A 17320-nucleotide genomic window follows, 5' to 3' on the forward strand; every position below is an offset into this window, starting at 1 on the left:
GTTAAGGCTCTGGGTTGACGAACGGAGGAACGGAGTGCTGTAACGTATTCTGTATGTGACATAAAGGCTTCTATATCTATTCTTTACATACAATTCCTAAAATTAATGTGGTCAATAACATTCTGGAAGGAAATAAAACGGAGTGACGTGTGGTTTATTAGAGGAGAAGACTGAACAATACCCATGCTGAAGGAGAAATGATCAGCCACCAGGCCCAGCAGCTGCAGAGTCACTAAACACCTCGAGAAAGAGGCTCCTGGTTGTAGCACCTGAAATAAACTCTCGCAGAACCAGCAGAGGAACTCCTGAGAAGAAACACACACACGTCTCAACACCTTTCTCTCAAGTTGGGTTATAACAAATTAACGAGTACGCTTTCTAATCCTTATTATACATTAATCATGGCTGACTACTTGACTACTAGGAACGTCTGCTCCAATGATCATTTTTAGAAATGAAGACCCATCATTCCCATCAGGTATCTAGACTTTTCGCTTGCTCAACCCTTCCCTCATCGGCTCCCTAATCTCGAGGTCTTCTTCCCTGCTTCAACTTTTCTACTGATTTAATAATAATATTAATGCACTTATTAATATTAATGCACTTAAGAACACCTCAAAGGTTCTTAAAATACATTACTAAGGAATAGGTGTGCTGACAGATACAATAATTAATAACGAGCTATTAACATCCTATAACATTCTGTGGCATGTATAAAATGTTCAGCAGGCCTATGTCAATTTTGGCTCCTAACCTAGTGTGTGTGTGTGTGTGTGTGTGTGTGTGTGTGTGTGTGTGTGTGTGTGTGTGTGTGTGTGTGTGTGTGTGCGCGTGTGTGAGAATGTGTGTGTGAGAATGTGTGTGTGTGAGAATGTGTGTTTGCATACTGTCCTGCGTTGGACATGTGATGTCCCAACTGTAGCGTATTTCTGCCTCACAGCTAGTCATTTACTCAGGGCCAGTGTGCTCAGGATAAAGAGGTTAGTGTGTAACAAAAGACCCCATCAGTGCAGTCATGTCTGTACAATACCAGCACATCTGTCATGATCGTGTCAGTATTACTGATTACACCACCCTAATAATACATGGGCAGCCATCTTTATGAACTGAAGTGTACTGTATGGTACTGTACCTGGTATGTGCTGAGGATGTGCTGGTCTCGTTTTTTCTGCAGCTCATCTTTCTCCTGTGCCAGCTTCTTCTGCAACGACTGAGTGCTCTCCTTCATCCTACAAAGCAGCTGCCAATACAACGCAACAAGAACAGAATGATTTTACTGGGAAAACCGCGTTGCCACATCACCCAACCAACCAGAGTGCTTACACAGCAAAACACGAGTGCGAGTTTCAGACCTTCTTAAACAGGCTGACTGTCTGCTGTCTGACTCCAGGTGACTGGCTGTTCAAATTGCTGGGCAGGAAGTGGCGGATCAGATCCATTTCCTGTGTGGAGAGGGTCTCTGTGCTGCGATGGCTCTCGCACACTAATCCGAGTGCGTCCACACGAACCTAGTTTTACACATTTATATTTTCTTCATACTATAGCCATAGGGTCTAAAATACCTTTGCAACTTCTATTCAGAAGGACATCAGCATAAAGACAGACTCACCTGGTCATGTTTGTGCACCAGAGCTTGTTTTAACAGCGGAAGAGGTACCATTGTTCCCCAAAGGTGCTCATCAACAGGCTTGAGGACTCCCTGAGCTCTGGCAGCACGCAGACAAGTCATCAATGCTCCCAGAGCTCCTCTGCTACCCACGGAGCCTAAAATAACACAAAGCAAAGGGAAGATGAAGGTGAGCAGAGACGTCTCTAAATGTTAATGACTAAAGGAATAAAGCAGGTGGTTACAGTAAGTGCAGCTTTTAAACATATTAGGATAGTTATTATGTTCAGAAAAAGTCTGTCAAAGTTATTTTACAGTCAAAGCAAAAATAGGTGCAAAAAGATTAACAGTGTTGCACAACGAACCGCCTGTTCAGTCCCTCGACAATTTTTGCAATTTTGCAAAAGCAGAAATGAATGCAAAATCAAGCAAATGCAAATATTCTAAGGAGGAGAATTTTCAAAAATGACCAAAGATTTTCTATAGATTTGGGCTCCAATCACAACGTGTATTCAGACGAAGCTGATTTGCGTGTTAAACATGACTACATTGATTATAGGAAGTAATTATATATGTTACTTTACTGCTAGGAATTTAAAAGAAAAATCTGCTTCAATTTCACCAATTCAAACATTTTTTCTCAAACTCCTGGAGAGGATATCTGTTATCACCTCATAGGTTGCATCATGGTCCTTAAATGCATGCCATTACATTTCATTACAAACCGTAGGTCATATACTGTAACAGGCAAATATTTCTTATTAGTAAAGTCCACTCACCATCAGACCTGAAAGGCATGTCCTGCAGAGCCTGTACCATGCACCTTAAACTAGCAGGGTTACAGCGCAACAATTTGGGCAGAAAGTAATCCAGGATATAAGTGGTCTGCTCCAGTTTGACTGTACATAGCACTTTCAGCAGCGGGATCACCCACGTCTTGTGCCAGTCATCCATCCAGCCATCATCCCTGAAGCGGGCACATAGCTGACTCTTGTGACTCACAAACAGCTTCTCCAACAGCTCACTGGAGTATGTTGCCAGCGTTTGATCTCCCATGAGGGCTAGCAGCCTGGAAGGCAGACTGGCATCAAGCTTGAGAAGGTACTCAGCACCTAAGTGCTCGGCCAGACATGCCAGTGAGCCGTACTTGCCCTTCATATGCCAGTCGAGTGCCAGCAGGCTGTGAGTCAGCTGGATAATGTAAGCGTCATGGGTCGGGTCAGAATCAAGGGCGCCGCACCGCTGGTGAGCCAAAAGAAGGTTTCGGAAGAGGATGCGGGATTGGTGGCGCACACCGTCCAAAGGGTGCTCCCAGTGGGCGTAGACATGGCGGAGGAGGCGTGTGGGGAGCTGACACTCGCCGTAGAGTGATTGGCAGAGGAGAGAAGGTTTGGGTTCTGCCTGGAGGCAGTCAAACACAGCACTGCTCCATAGAGATAGAACTCTAGAGACCACCATTGCCGTGCTGGACTCTTTCACTCTACATAAAGATACACAAAAAATATATATAATTACCAAATTATATATATACAGACAGCATTTGAATTATAAATTTTGACTCAAATAAAAATTGACAGCAATTCCAGGCAGCAATGGAAAATATGACAGATACTGCAAAAGAATCTTTTCTTATTTAAGGATAGTGGTCACGAGAAGTCATTAAATTTCCACACATCTGACTCACTGTAATTGTAATTAGGGTCTGTACATTAATAGTCAGTGAGTTTCTCAGCTCATGAGGTGATACACTGACTTGGCTGGATACTGCACCATGGGGAAGACAAAAGAACTGCCAATGGACCTGCATAATAAGGTAGTTACACTTTATAAAGCAGGAAATGGATATAAAAAGACCTCTCAACATGTGAAAATGCCAGTCAGTACTGATCATACTCTGATAAAGAAGTGTAAAATAAGAGGTCCTGTTTATACTAAGCCACAGTCAGGTAGAGCAAGAAAGATTTCACCCTCTACTGCCAGAGGAATTGTTTGAGATGCAAAGAAAAACCCACAAACAACTTTGAGGGAAATACAGGCTGCTCTAGAAAAAAATGGTGGTGTTGTTTCAAGGAGCACAATAAGAAGTTATTTAAACACAAATGACCTGCATGGTCAAATTGCCAGGAGAAAGCCGTTACTGCTCCTATGCCACAAAATGTCCCACCGTCAGTACACCAGACAGCACCTAGACAAGCCTCACAGCTTCTGGAGCAGTCATCTGGAGTGATGAGACCAGAACTGAACTTTACAGTCACAACCATAAACACTATGTTTAGAGAGGAGTCAACAAGGCCTACGGTGAAAAGTACACCATCCCCACTGTAAAGCATGGTGCTGGATCTCTTATGATTTGTGGCTGTGTGAGCTCCAGTGGCACAGGAAAGTTACCAAACATTGATGGCAAGATGAATGCAGCATGTTATCAGAAAATTTTTATTCTACAGCACGAAAGCTGCACATGGGACACCCTCGGATGTTCCACAATGACAGTGATCCAAAGCACAAGGCGAGGTTGTCCCTCCATTGGCTACAGCAAAAAAGGTGAAGGTTCTGGAGCCGCCATCACAGTCTCCTGTCCTCAATATCATTCAGCCACTTTGGGGAGATCACAGACACAAATGTGCAAGCTAAAAATTTACAGGAACCGAAGGCAGAAATAAAATAAATCTGTTTTGCCTTCTCACTCAGGTTTTCTTTAAAAAAAAATGATACATATCTCACAAATTCTCCCAAGGTATGCAAACGTTTGATCACAACTGTATATGCAATAAAATAAACATACAAAATGACCAAAAGTATGTGGACACCGTGCCATTAGGCCCATATGCAGTTTTAAAACATTCCATCTTTCACTGCTATTGTAATAACCTCCACTCTTCTGGGACAATCTCATACATTTGAGTGTGTCTGTGGATTTGTTCATTTAGCCACAAGAGCATTAGTGAGGATAGGCACTGATGTTAAGCGAGTACTGGAGGTCCGGACAGCTGAGTCACTGGCTATTTTCAAGCGGAGATTGAAGACCTACTTATTCAGGAAACACTTCAACTAGCACTTCTTTCCTTTTTGCATTAAAAAAAAAAAAAACCTTTGACACTTCTTCATTGTAACTTTGAACAGATGTTTTAAACTCCTGGTATCTTAAGTATGTAACCTAGTGAACCAGCATTAATGTATTCAATGTTAGAGATTTAAGCACTTATGTACGTTGCTCTGGATAAGGGCGTCTGCCAAATGCTGTAAATGTAAATGTACTGGGGTGCACTCAGCATTTCAATTTGCCCTAAAGGAGTTCAATGGGTTTGAGATAGTCCAGTCCTATATTGACAAACTATGTATTCGTGAACCTCGTGTTGGAACAGATATGGTCCTCTTCTTTCCAGTAAAGGAAAAATTGTAAAGCTACAACGTAAACAAGACATCCTATCGTATTGGACCAGACTGCTTTGAGCTTGAAAGTCTGGTTTGAAAGTCTATAGCAACTCAAAAAAAAAAAAAAAAAAGACAGAAAGAAAAACTGGTTACAAACGTGTTGAGCAGAAAAGCATCTCAGAACATATCAGACCCTGAGGTGGAAGCAACAGAACAAAAGCACATCAGGCTCCACTCCTATCGGCCAGGAACAAGAATCCCAGGATACCACTGACAAAGACTCAGACTGGTCCATATCAGACAAGGTGATTTTTTTTTCCTCCAAACTTCAGCAGTCCAGTTTGGGCAAGTCTGTGCCAATGAGAGCATCAAATACCTGTTTTTGGCTGAAAGGAGTAAAATGCTGATGTAACTTATCCACCTCAAGCTTGGATGTTTTGGGCCTGCTGGGATGCCTTTCTGCCCAACACAGTTATAAAGCCATTTTCCTTTTAGCTCGCTCATCAACAAGGTGTTTTCACTCCCAGAGCTCCTGCTCACTATGTGTTTTTCTGCCGTTGGCATTATTCTGTTTAAACTCTAGAGACTGTTGTGTGTGAAATTCCCAGGAGATTAAATTACTAAAACCAGCTCACCTGGCACCAACAAGCATGCTACTTTTTTTTTTAATTGTCCCTTGCTTTTGTCTTACATTATCACTTGAAATTAAAGAATTTCCTGAATGTCAAATGATAACATTTTTTGTCAGACTGAATGTTGTAGTAAACCATAATAAACTTTTTTTGGCAGTTAAGGTGGTGATATCAGCCTTTAGCTAATGCATGTATAGACAAACTGTGAGTAAAGACGTCAAATTGTGGCCAGTATAACAGATTCCCATAAGGCAATATGTCAGAAAGTGTTTGGGCATTCACCTTGCATCAAGAGACAGGATGACATCAGGAACGAGGAGCAGCAGTTTCTCGTCCTGCAAGCCGAGCGTCCTACCTCTCCAGTTGAGCATCGCCAGAGCTCCGTGGCTCAGATACAGAGCCAAAGCAGCAGGCCTGGTGCTCACATACAGTCCTGCACAGCTCTGTTTCAGCCACAGGGGGGCAGTGTCTCCTTCCTGTTGTATGCACTGTAACAGGCCTGCCACCTTGAATGAACACATTACAAATAAAAGTATCTTAAAAATGTAGGTTTGGAATTTAGCAAATACTGGACAGTAGAAAACTACTACATCACGCACCATAACAGACAGAGTGTCTCCATTTCCCAGGACAGACTTTATTAACAATACTACAGCCATCCCAGCTGTGCTCTGCACTGCCTGAACAAACTCCTCTGGATAAAGAATGACAGATTAGAGAGACAATAAAATGATTAAGGTAATGTGCCATCAATACCATTCCCTCTGACGTACCTTCAGTCAGAATTTGTGTATAACACTGCAGGAGTCCACTGAATGCTTGTTGGAGAGCGCTGCTGCTTGACGCCTCCAACTGGGCAGCACTGATTAGCTCCTGAGATCTCTGAACCACCAACATGGAGGCTTTGACCACAGCCAGACAACTCTGCATGAGCTGGGCTTGGGCTACATGACGACCAGCCAGGCTTCTACATAAGTGCGAACACACACACACAAACACACACAAACACAAAAACACACAAACAAACACACATGAACACAAACACACATGAACACAAACACACATGAACACAAACACACATGAACACGAACACACAAACACACATGAACACAAACACACATGAACACGAACACACAAACACACATGAACACGAACACAAAAACACACATGAACACGAACACACATGAACACGAACACACAAACACACATGAACACAAACACACATGAACACGAACACAAAAACACACATGAACACGAACACACAAACACACAAAGACGAACACACAAACACACATGAACACGAACACACAAACACACACGAACACGAACACACAAACACACACGAACACGAACACACACACACACACACACACGAACACACGAACATGAACACACACACAGGAACACGAACACACACAGGAACACGAACACACACAGGAACACGAACACACACACAGGAACACGAACACACACACAGGAACACGAACACGAACACACACACACGAACACGAACACACGAACACGAACACACACACGAACACGAACACACGAACACGAACACACACACGAACACACACACGAACACACACACGAACACACACACACACACACACACACACACACACACACACACACACACACACACACACACACACACACACACACACACACACACACAAACAAACAAAAACAAAAAAACACACAAAAAAACAAACACAAAAAAAAAAAAAAAAACAAAAAAAAAAAAAAAAAAACAAAAAAAAAAAAAAAAAAATAAAAAAAAAAACACACACACACACACAACACACACAAAACACACATACACATCCAAACACCACACCAACACACAACACACACACAACACACACACACACACACAAACACACATACACACACACATTCACACACATACACACACACACAAACAAACACACACACACACACACACACTCACACACACACACAAACACACACACACACACAAGACAACAACAACACACACAAACAACACATAAACCACACACACGACCCAAACACACACGACAAACACACACATCACACACACAAACACACACATCACACACAACAGCAAACCCCACACACACACACACACACTACACAACCCCACACACACACACTACACAACCCCACACACACACACTACACAACCCCACACACACACACACACACACAAACACACACACACACACAAACACACACACACACACAAACACACACACACACACAAACACACACACACACAAGCACACACACACACACAAGCACACACACACACACAAGCACACACACACACACAAGCACACACACACACAGAAGCACACACACACACAAACACACACACACAAACACACACACACAAACACACACACACAAACACACACACACACACACACACACAATCAGAGAGGATTAGTTAGTGTTAATACAGCTTTTACGCTTTAAAACTGACTTTACTTTGTTTACCTGTTTTGTTCTAGATATTCACTCACAACCTTCTGGAAGAATTGGAGCACTGCAGAAAAAGACGAGACATCAGAATCAGATATCTAAAGAAACCGAAAACTAGGAATAAGGATTTTTTTTAAGAAAATACCAACCTTCTGTTATTAAGTGATGGATGCATTTCTCTCCTGTGGCACAGAGCGTCACATATTAAGAATAAAATAAATAAAAATTAACTGTGGATGGTAAGACACAGACAGAGGTGCAAATACTGCTAAGAAAAATACTGCTAAAATAGTAGCAGGCCAAGAGTACAGCCATGATGTCTACCAGAGACATTTTTCCCCTGCCAGATGTGCAACAAGCAACAGCAAGAAAACAGCAATGCAAAATTTCAATGTGACCTTCATAACGTATGGAGCATTTTTTTTTAACTGTCCAAAGCCCCAAAGACATGACATCCCACTTGAGACTAGTGAATTCACCTGGAAAAAGTCATCACAAAGTAAAAGCATCTTTTTTGCTTTGCAGTGAATTAGCTATTAGCTATTATATTTGCAGAAAAAGCAGAACGGCACAGTTTAAAGGACAAACACTGTACAACGCTTTGGCTGAACTGCAGACGAAGACATACCGATGGGAAATGAATCTAGACAGGAAGTGATGCAATCTGTGAGATGGGTGTAATGCTCGGAGCTCTGAGAGGACAGAGACGAAGAAAGGCGCTCGGACAGACAGCACACAGCTTTCTCCTGTAACCAGTCAGGAACATTCCCCAAGGCACTGGGGAGACAAAGGGAAAAGAAAAGGTGAAAATATAGAGTTGTGTAATGTAGAGGGATGTGTATATGTATACAAGAGAAACTCAAGGTAAAAAAAAAAAGGTACCTGGCCACAGCCCTCCTCAGTGGATTCTTAGCCCGAAGTCTGGTGGTGTATATGACAGCCAGTGTATCCAAGCAGGTAAGAAGTAAAAGATCTGGAGAAGACTCAGCCTTGGTCACATGTTCCAGCATGGAGCCTGCCTGCAAGATCCCAACGAGCTAGATTGTAATTCTACTAACTGACCATCACTGGTCCTGTAGGTATAAGACTAGTGACAACCTGCTGCTATACAAAACTTTTCAATCTCTGCTGTTATTCAAAGATGGTCATTCAAGTCTATCAGGTGCAGCAGTGTAGCTGTGTATTCTACATACTGCCCCCTCATTTGACACACCTGCCCTGTCCATGCCACATACAGCTTCAAATATATCACATCAACACTCTAAAGAGATTTCTGGAATATATTAAATGTATCACTATTATCAATAATCAATTATCACATAAACCAAACCAATAATAATAATAATAATAATAATAATAATAATAATAATAATAATAATAATAAGCCATACAAAAGTTTCAACCACCCCAAAATGAACAAGCGTATGCAAGACACAGCTGATTTACATAAGAGAAGCCCACAAAAGGAACTCCATAAAAGGAAAAACATACAGACAACCGTGAGCATGAAAAGACAGATCAGCGTAAAGCCCAGAAAAAAGAAACAATGAAGAATGATTTTTCTTTTCCACAACCACCACTATACAATTTCTTGTTTAGACACTTGTACTAACAATTTGAGTATAAATCCGGTCTAATCTCACTTTCGAAAAGAGTCCCGGAAAATTGTGACATAATTTAACGCCATCATATTGCTTAGCCTTATGTCCAGCTTGGCCATTCAGGGGGTTTAAAAAATGATCTCCAATGATTCACATAGTAGAGGAGGGTAAATATTCTGCTCAGCAACACATGACCAACAGTGTGTAACAGTAAACCTATAAAATGAATCTATATGGTAGCTGTACTTAATAAAATGGCCAGTAAGTGTACTTCCAAGGTACAATACACCTAATAAACTGGCAATTTAGCATATGTGCTTAATATGATAACAGTAAGTGTAGCCTAGCAGACGTGCAACAGTGTCTTTCATGGTCACAAATCTTAGAGAATTTAAATTAAACAAACTGAAATACACAAAATTTAAATTCGTCTAATGTTTGCGAACTTCCTTGAGTAAAATGTTTCCTGATTCGTTTCTTAAATAATAAAGCTTATAAAATAAAATACTTTCTTTCTAATCAAATTGATAAATATGATCATGATTGCACCTTTGACACGAGCTGGACCTGCTGAACCGGGTCAGTGGAGGTCAAACACTCCTTCAGCACTTGGGCAAGCTCTTTGGAGTCATCGTCTCCATCTACAGAGAGTGAAGCTGAGGGGGAGAAAGACAGAGTGTGTACGAGGTGTACATTGCATAGACAAAATTCTGCTGTAGCACAAATTGCTAATTGCTGGCTATGACAGAAAGGCATCAGAACACACAGTGCTTTTCAGCTTGCTGTGTTTTGAGTTATGTAGCAACAAACCGGTCTGAGCGCCAATGCTGACGGCTGGCTTTATGTCCAGCCGTCACAATGTCCATGTGAGCATTAGAACTGGAAAATGGAGTACTGGACAATGGTGTGTGCAGCCAGGTGTATGCGTGTGTACACGTAACTTACCTGTGGAAGAGATGGCACCGGGTTGCACTAAGGATAAAGGCAGCAGTATGATGCTCTGAGCAATGTTCTGCTGGGAATCCTTTGGTCCTGGCATTCATGTGAATGTAACTTAGACACATAACACCCACCTAAGCATTTCTACTAACCAAATACACCCCTTCATGCCAACAATATACTTTAATGGCAGTGACCTGAGTAGGATAATGCTACATGACACTGCAAAATCTCTTCACGAAAGGTTTGAGGAACATAAAGATCAAAGGGTTGACTTCCTCCAAATTCCCCAGATCGAGCATCTGCACTGTGTGTTCTGATACCTAGATTAGACGGACAGTATTGGCTTTTCTTAGGTCCTAAATGCTGCATACCTGGAACATCTCACAAGACCTGCTGTTCTGGGGATGCTCTGACCCAGTTGTCTAGCCAAGTCACTTAGATTCTTACACTTGCTCATTTTTCCTGATTCCAATGCAACAACTTCAAGAACTGACTTTTCAGGTGCCATAGTAAAGACATGATCAAATGTTATTCACTTCACATGTCAGTAAGTTACAGCTGTTCGATGTAGGGCTTGTAGAGATGTATTCAATTTGAATAATATTTAATTATATGTAACCACCCGTTGTATTGGATAACATCTATATATACTGTAAAAAACATCTATATATATATATATATATATATATATATATATATATATATATATATATATATATAGGTGGATAGATAGATGATTTTACAGTATATATAGATGTTATCCAATACAAAAGTGGTGTTATAATAATAGCTGTGTTCTACTGTATGTAGATTATAGACAGATTCAAGATTGACAAGATGTTATCATGATTGACAGGGTGACGGCAGAGCATTTTGTACAGTTAGCTTGCTTTAATAGCACAGCTCTAAATTTCTAAGACTCTTCTTCGATGTGTCTGCGAGCTCCACGGCCAGGTCACGTCCATAATGTTCATGCTGCACAGAAAGTCTTATAAAGACTTTATAAGCGTATACATACATACGCAGGTCAGTTTTCATGTTGTAAATATTTAGCTTTTTGAATAATTCATAAACCATATTTTGGTCGGCATCCCTCAGGTTTTTTGATGCAGCGTAATCTGGTCATGTTATAAAACAAGTTAACACACTCCTGATATGCAAGCAATAGATAAATGTGATTCAATAATCTATAGGCATTCCAATTATGCTTTATTATGCATTTATTATGATTAAACTAAAAAAAAATCTCCTCTGCTGCTTAACCAAAGGGAAACAGTCTTAAAAGTAATTTTAATAACAGACAGACGCATTAGAATTTAAAACTCTATTATTAAAAACTGAGTTCATTTCCAATTTGGAACGGAACATATTCTTTTACATGAGAAAGCACATAGCAAGTAGAAATGTAACCTGTAAATGAACTCTTTACTCACTAGTCAGACTCTTCAGCTCACAGCTTTCCAAAAGCACAGCCTCCACTCTGGGTGCTTTCTTCTTCACCACCATGACTGAACCTCAATCACAACAGCTGCATGGGATGGATGACTGAGACAGAAAGACAGGAAACTGTGTCTCAGAGCTGACACATCATAAAATAAATGACACATAGGAAATACCAGCGCTGCAGTGGAGAAGGATGGGGGGGGGGTGTTACTTTAAGATTATTATTATTATTATTATTATTATTATATAAAAATCGCTGTTACTTCTTGTTACTGAACATGTGAAATACTGGCTTTACTACACTGTTTACTCACTTATTGCTGTCTCTTCTGCAAACTTAGCACACAGCTGGAGCACAGATGCTAACAGAATACATGCATTTTTTTATTGAAGTAAAGTTTCAGTCCAATCTCCATTCACCGGAATGTAGTGTTTATATAAAGTGTTTATCGGGCATGAAAAAAAACACTTATAGAGTATTTTTGTACCACCTATTTAACACGAATGAATCCACGTTGTAAAGAAGTAGTTTGTTACCTTTCAGTAAAAACTCACCACAACACACGTGGGTGATATGTCATTTCCGGCTGTAAAATAATATATCATATAATATAGAAAGTGCACTGGATAGTGTGCACTACACTACAAATAGGAGTCTATGTAGTACACTTATAGAGAAAAGTTGACGTTAATTGGAAACAAGTCCACATCGGCTGGTCGAGGGGAATAATCTTTGGTGTTTCATTGGCTGAACTGAGTGTCAATTCAGAGCAAACTTCCTGTGTTCTGAACGCTGCATAACCACGCCCACAGTCGCTCCGATTGGTCTGTTTGGTTACTGACACGCCCATCTGTGCCGGGCAGTGGAGAAGCTGTGAGATGCTGATGAATAGTGTGAGAGAGAGAGAGAGAGAGAGAGAGAGAGAGAGAGAGAGAGAGAGAGCGTAATAGAGGGTGAGAGAGCAAAATAGAGAGAGTAAAAGAGAGAAAGAGAGAGAGGAGAAAGGGGGGGGAGTGAGAGAGAGGAGAAAGGGGGGGGGGAGTGAGAGAGAGAGGAGAAGGGGGGGGGGAGTGAGAGGGAGAGAGAGAGAGAGAGAGGGAGAGGGAGAGGGAGAGGGTGAATGAGAGGGAGAGAGAGGGAGAGGGAGTAAAAGAGCGCGCGCTGTGTGTTTTTGCCTGGTTTCTTAAGGACACTTACAGAGACTTGAGACTTCGCTAAGAATAATTATGGAGTGAAAGCGGCTGCTATATTACCATCTATTTCATTAGGGTAAGATGTCACTGTTTCACTATAAAGACTTTTTTCTTTCAGGCTGTGGACACGCGCGCGTTTGTGTGCGTAAAGGGTGTCAAAAGTAAGTTACGTTTTCGGTGAACACGTGAAAATAGTATTAAACCTGGGTCTCGCTAGATTACGTATTATTGTATAGATCCAGTGTTGATGATCCGATAAATATTAATAAAAGGAATATACATAAAGTACGCAGAAATGAGTTTACCGTAAGAAAGAACCAGGCACGTTAATTAAAATGCCTTTTTCTAATAAAAGAGGGAAGTAAAGGGAAGTAGATCCATTCCTCCTTCTCCCAAGGGTGATGAGACAACGCTTTATCATGTTTCCTCATTAATAACATAGCAGAGCAGTGCATAATTCAAACAGCATGTGGATCTTGATAGAACCACCTCTTCATCCTCATCCTCCTTCTCCTCCTCCTCTTTAAGTGTCACTGATCATCTCTCTTCTTTCTGGATTTTTAGTTGTTGATATGTTGTTGTTGTGGGTTTTTTTTTTTTTTACTTACAAGCCAAGATCCAGATGTTTAATGTGAATTTAATGTGAAGAATACACTTCTCTATAGTTTTGAGTGTTTCAATGTATTAAGTATGAAATACAGTGGTGTATGTTATATACCTGCAGATCAGGTGTTTTGTTTTGTTTTTAATTTCAAAGGTCTGCTACCAAGAACTGCTTTTATTTCAGCTGTGGGAAACAAATATCACCATTCCTTCTTTCGTTCATCTTTAGTAAATCTGCATCATCTTGATCATGGTTGAGGGGTATCTCTAGTTTAACACTGGGTGCAGTGTTGGAGAATTCACCCTGCTTGGAGTCATCACAGGGCAGAATATGCACACTCATTCAGAGCTAGAAGTTCAGTATTTTAGCATAGCCAGGATGTCTACGTGCATGTTTTGGGAGGCAAGTATATATAAACCATATATAACCTCAAGGAAAAGTGTGTGATCATGGGGGAAAAATTGGAAACTCTGCACTGACAACGCATGCTAAGTATCAAATCCAGGTCTTTGGAGCTATGAGGTAACAAAGGAAACAAATACGAATTTATTAAGTTGTAGGTCTCAAAGTGAATTATTCTGCACAGCTCCAAGGATCAGTTTCTGTGCATGTTCCTTCTGTGTCCTCATGGGTTTCCTCTATGTTCTCTGATTTCCTAATAAAAAACTGTACATTTTGGTTCACTATTATGAAAATATATTATTTACCTTAAAGTGATAATTATGTTAGATTATACACTCATCATCCACTGTAATAGAAATGGTTGTGTACTAGTTTACACAGGTATCTGGTTATTCAGTCATGTGGCAGCAGCATAAAATCATGCAGATACACAAGAGCTTTAATGTTGTGTTAAGGTTCACATTAAATATCGGAATGTGGAAAAAAGTGTGATCTCTGTAACTTTAACCATGGCATGCTGGTTGGTGCCAAATAGACGAGTTTGAGTATTTCAGAAACTGCTGATCTCCTTTAGAGTTTATACAGAATGGTTCAAAACACAAAAAATATGTACAGTATGTAGTAGAGTCTGCAGGCTGAAATACCATGTTGATGAGAGAGATGTGAAGAGAATGATTAGACTGGACTGAGCTGCCAGGAAGCCTATATTAACTCAGATAATCACTCTTTACAACGGTGGTGAGCAGAAAAGCATCAGGTGGATGTGCTACAACTCCGGTCAGCTGAAAACAAAGAATCAGCAGTTTCTGAAATACCCAAACCAGCTTATCTGGCACAGACAACCATGCTACATGGTCACAGGTATCATCTTTTTTTCTCCATTCTGATGTTTGAACATTAACTAAAGCTCTTCATCTGTATCTGCCTGATTTTATGCATTGCACTGCTGCCACATGATTGGCTGAACACAGATGTTCCTATTAAAGTGCTCTGTGAGCATCCGACCTCCTGTAAGGACCAGTGATTGTTCCAGATTTAACACACGATTGCCTAATTACTTCACAGCACTGTGGAACTCTGCAGTCTGATTGGTCAGATGGTGTTGATTATACAGCACAGCACTCATGAACAGCAGTGTACATGACATTCATGTGACCAGTTTATATCAACTTGCTCGATCAAATCCGATATTGTTTCTATAGTAACAGCTCATTTACACAAACTTGTGTGGCATTCACGCCACATAAACTATGTATTATATATGGATGGAGGCTTCAGTATCAGTGCTTGTATTTGTTATAGGTAAAGTTTTCTGAGGTTAGAGAGTGGGAGCTCTGAGAGAAGATAAACAGAGGCTACTGAGGTTATAACAAAGTAAGTGATAACAGGAAATAACTTTAGCTGATGTTCCATAAAATATACATGATTAAAATAGAACACAGTGTTGATTTTTAAGCAATAAAAAAAACAAACTTTCTTTTGGCAAACTGCTATAAGATGGGAGGAATAAAGCACTTCATGATGTCATGATGTCCTATTACAAAACAAAAAACATACACAAACACCTCACACTACTACATTAGGTTTTATCCAACAATCCATCCTATACAAAGTCACGGGGAACGTGGAGTCTATCCCAGGAGACTCTAGGCACAGGGTAGTGGACACCCTGGATGGAATACCAACCCACTGCAGGGTAAATTCACACACATATTTACAAACTACAAAGGCAAGTCAACCTACAGTTCATGTCTTTGTGATGGGGGAAGAAAACCCGAGTACACAGTGAAATCCCTTAGACGGAAAACATGCAGACTTCACACACAGGGTCCAGGTAAACCATGAAACCCCTATGCCCACCGTCATGTTTTATTCCTTACATAAACAGTTAGTTCTGCTTGCAGTTGACCCACGTGACTTATTTGTGGTTTATAATTACGTTCCATAACAAACAACACAGCTGCTGTGAAAAAGTCTTCAATTTTTGTCTTCGACTTCTGTTTGTATGATTTCTGTACTTAAGTGAGCCAAAAAAAAGCAATGTCAATTTCCAATGACCTTTTCAACTGAAAAATAAAATGCTACAGAAAATTGTTAGAATGTTTTGTTAGTTAAGAAAGTAAAGTTTGATATCATAGACCATTTTTGCACAAATTCTTCAGACATTTAACTTTTTTTTTTTTTTTTTTACACTTAGAGGAGATGTTCATGAATTGAGGCCAAATCTATAATGAGCGCCATTTATAATAACGACGTTCTCACCCTCTGTACAAACTCACTCCATCTCTTCTCCTTCATCCTGCAACTTTACCTTCACTTGACATCTGTTTTTCATAACTCAAATGCATACAATGGAAAAGTGTGATGTGGACTCACGTTGGCTGGTCAGAGTTTGTTTTGGTAGTGGTGGGTTTGTCCGAGGCCCTGCCCATGCCAGGAACACTTCAGCTGTTTTTGTTTTGTTTTTTTTACTCGCTAAAAGAGTGTATTCACATAACTGCCCCTCTGTCTCCCTGCTGCCTGCTGTGGCTTTCATAAGTATTATTATCTCTGTTTAACATGTCAGCTGACACATTTCAGTGCTATTACTTTTGAAATTAGTATATATGTATACAGTCATATGAAAAAATTAGGACACCCCATGAAAGTTTTTTTTAATAGTTAAACATATTGGCATTCTACCTTCATTTTAGCAATATTGGAATATTCAAGTAATATAACTAAACAAATAAAAGCAAAGATTAACCATAGAAATGAAAAAAAAATCTAATTTCTTGTAAGGAAAAGGAAGGACACCCCCACATTAGAAGGCTGGGTTTATTTAAATCTCAGATATTTAGTTTGGTTTGCTCTTAATTGCTTAAGTAAGATGTATCACTATGGTGAGATCCAAAGAGCTCTCTGAGACCTTCAGAAAGAGTATCGATGATGCTTAAGAGAATTTGTAATCATTCCACTGTCTGAAAATCATTTACAAGTATAAAACAACTGCTAACATGGCCATTACAGGCCATCCCATCCAAGCAAATTCACAACAGGAGCAGAGGCTTAAATA

General features: G+C 40.3%; 2 protein-coding genes across 7 annotated transcripts in view; one reads left to right on the forward strand and one right to left on the reverse strand.

Annotated features, from left to right (window-relative positions):
• The window catches only part of thada (THADA armadillo repeat containing), a 79516-nt gene extending 66764 nt beyond the window's left edge, over positions 1 to 12752 (reverse strand). For 2 of the 4 annotated variants that reach the window (XM_047811926.1, XM_047811924.1), the window contains exons 1-15: positions 12380 to 12614; positions 12056 to 12167; positions 10230 to 10336; positions 8962 to 9098; positions 8708 to 8856; positions 8229 to 8261; positions 8095 to 8143; positions 6384 to 6577; positions 6210 to 6304; positions 5893 to 6116; positions 2386 to 3086; positions 1610 to 1764; positions 1353 to 1508; positions 1133 to 1240; positions 182 to 305 (exon numbers count right to left, since the gene is read on the reverse strand). In XM_047811926.1, coding sequence (XP_047667882.1) covers positions 182 to 305; positions 1133 to 1240; positions 1353 to 1508; positions 1610 to 1764; positions 2386 to 3086; positions 5893 to 6116; positions 6210 to 6304; positions 6384 to 6577; positions 8095 to 8143; positions 8229 to 8261; positions 8708 to 8856; positions 8962 to 9098; positions 10230 to 10336; positions 12056 to 12128 — 2305 coding nt within the window. In that variant the 5' untranslated portion in view covers positions 12129 to 12167; positions 12380 to 12614. Of the gene's footprint in view, positions 1 to 181; positions 306 to 1132; positions 1241 to 1352; positions 1509 to 1609; positions 1765 to 2385; positions 3087 to 5892; positions 6117 to 6209; positions 6305 to 6383; positions 6578 to 8094; positions 8144 to 8228; positions 8262 to 8707; positions 8857 to 8961; positions 9099 to 10229; positions 10337 to 12055; positions 12168 to 12379 lie in introns of all 4 variants that reach the window. The other 2 variants (XM_047811925.1, XM_027150072.2) reach the window with 2 other exon arrangements.
• Positions 12753 to 13192: 440 nt separating this feature from the next.
• Positions 13193 to 17320, forward strand: part of plekhh2 (pleckstrin homology domain containing, family H (with MyTH4 domain) member 2) — a 28595-nt gene continuing 24467 nt past the window's right edge. For all 3 annotated transcript variants that reach the window (XM_047812686.1, XM_027150267.2, XM_047812687.1), the window contains exon 1: positions 13193 to 13335. The gene's annotated coding sequence lies outside the window, so the exon portion shown is untranslated. The remainder of the gene's footprint in view (positions 13336 to 17320) is intronic.

Source organism: Tachysurus fulvidraco, chromosome 4, assembly GCF_022655615.1.
Source record: "Tachysurus fulvidraco isolate hzauxx_2018 chromosome 4, HZAU_PFXX_2.0, whole genome shotgun sequence".
Lineage (NCBI taxonomy): Eukaryota > Metazoa > Chordata > Actinopteri > Siluriformes > Bagridae > Tachysurus > Tachysurus fulvidraco.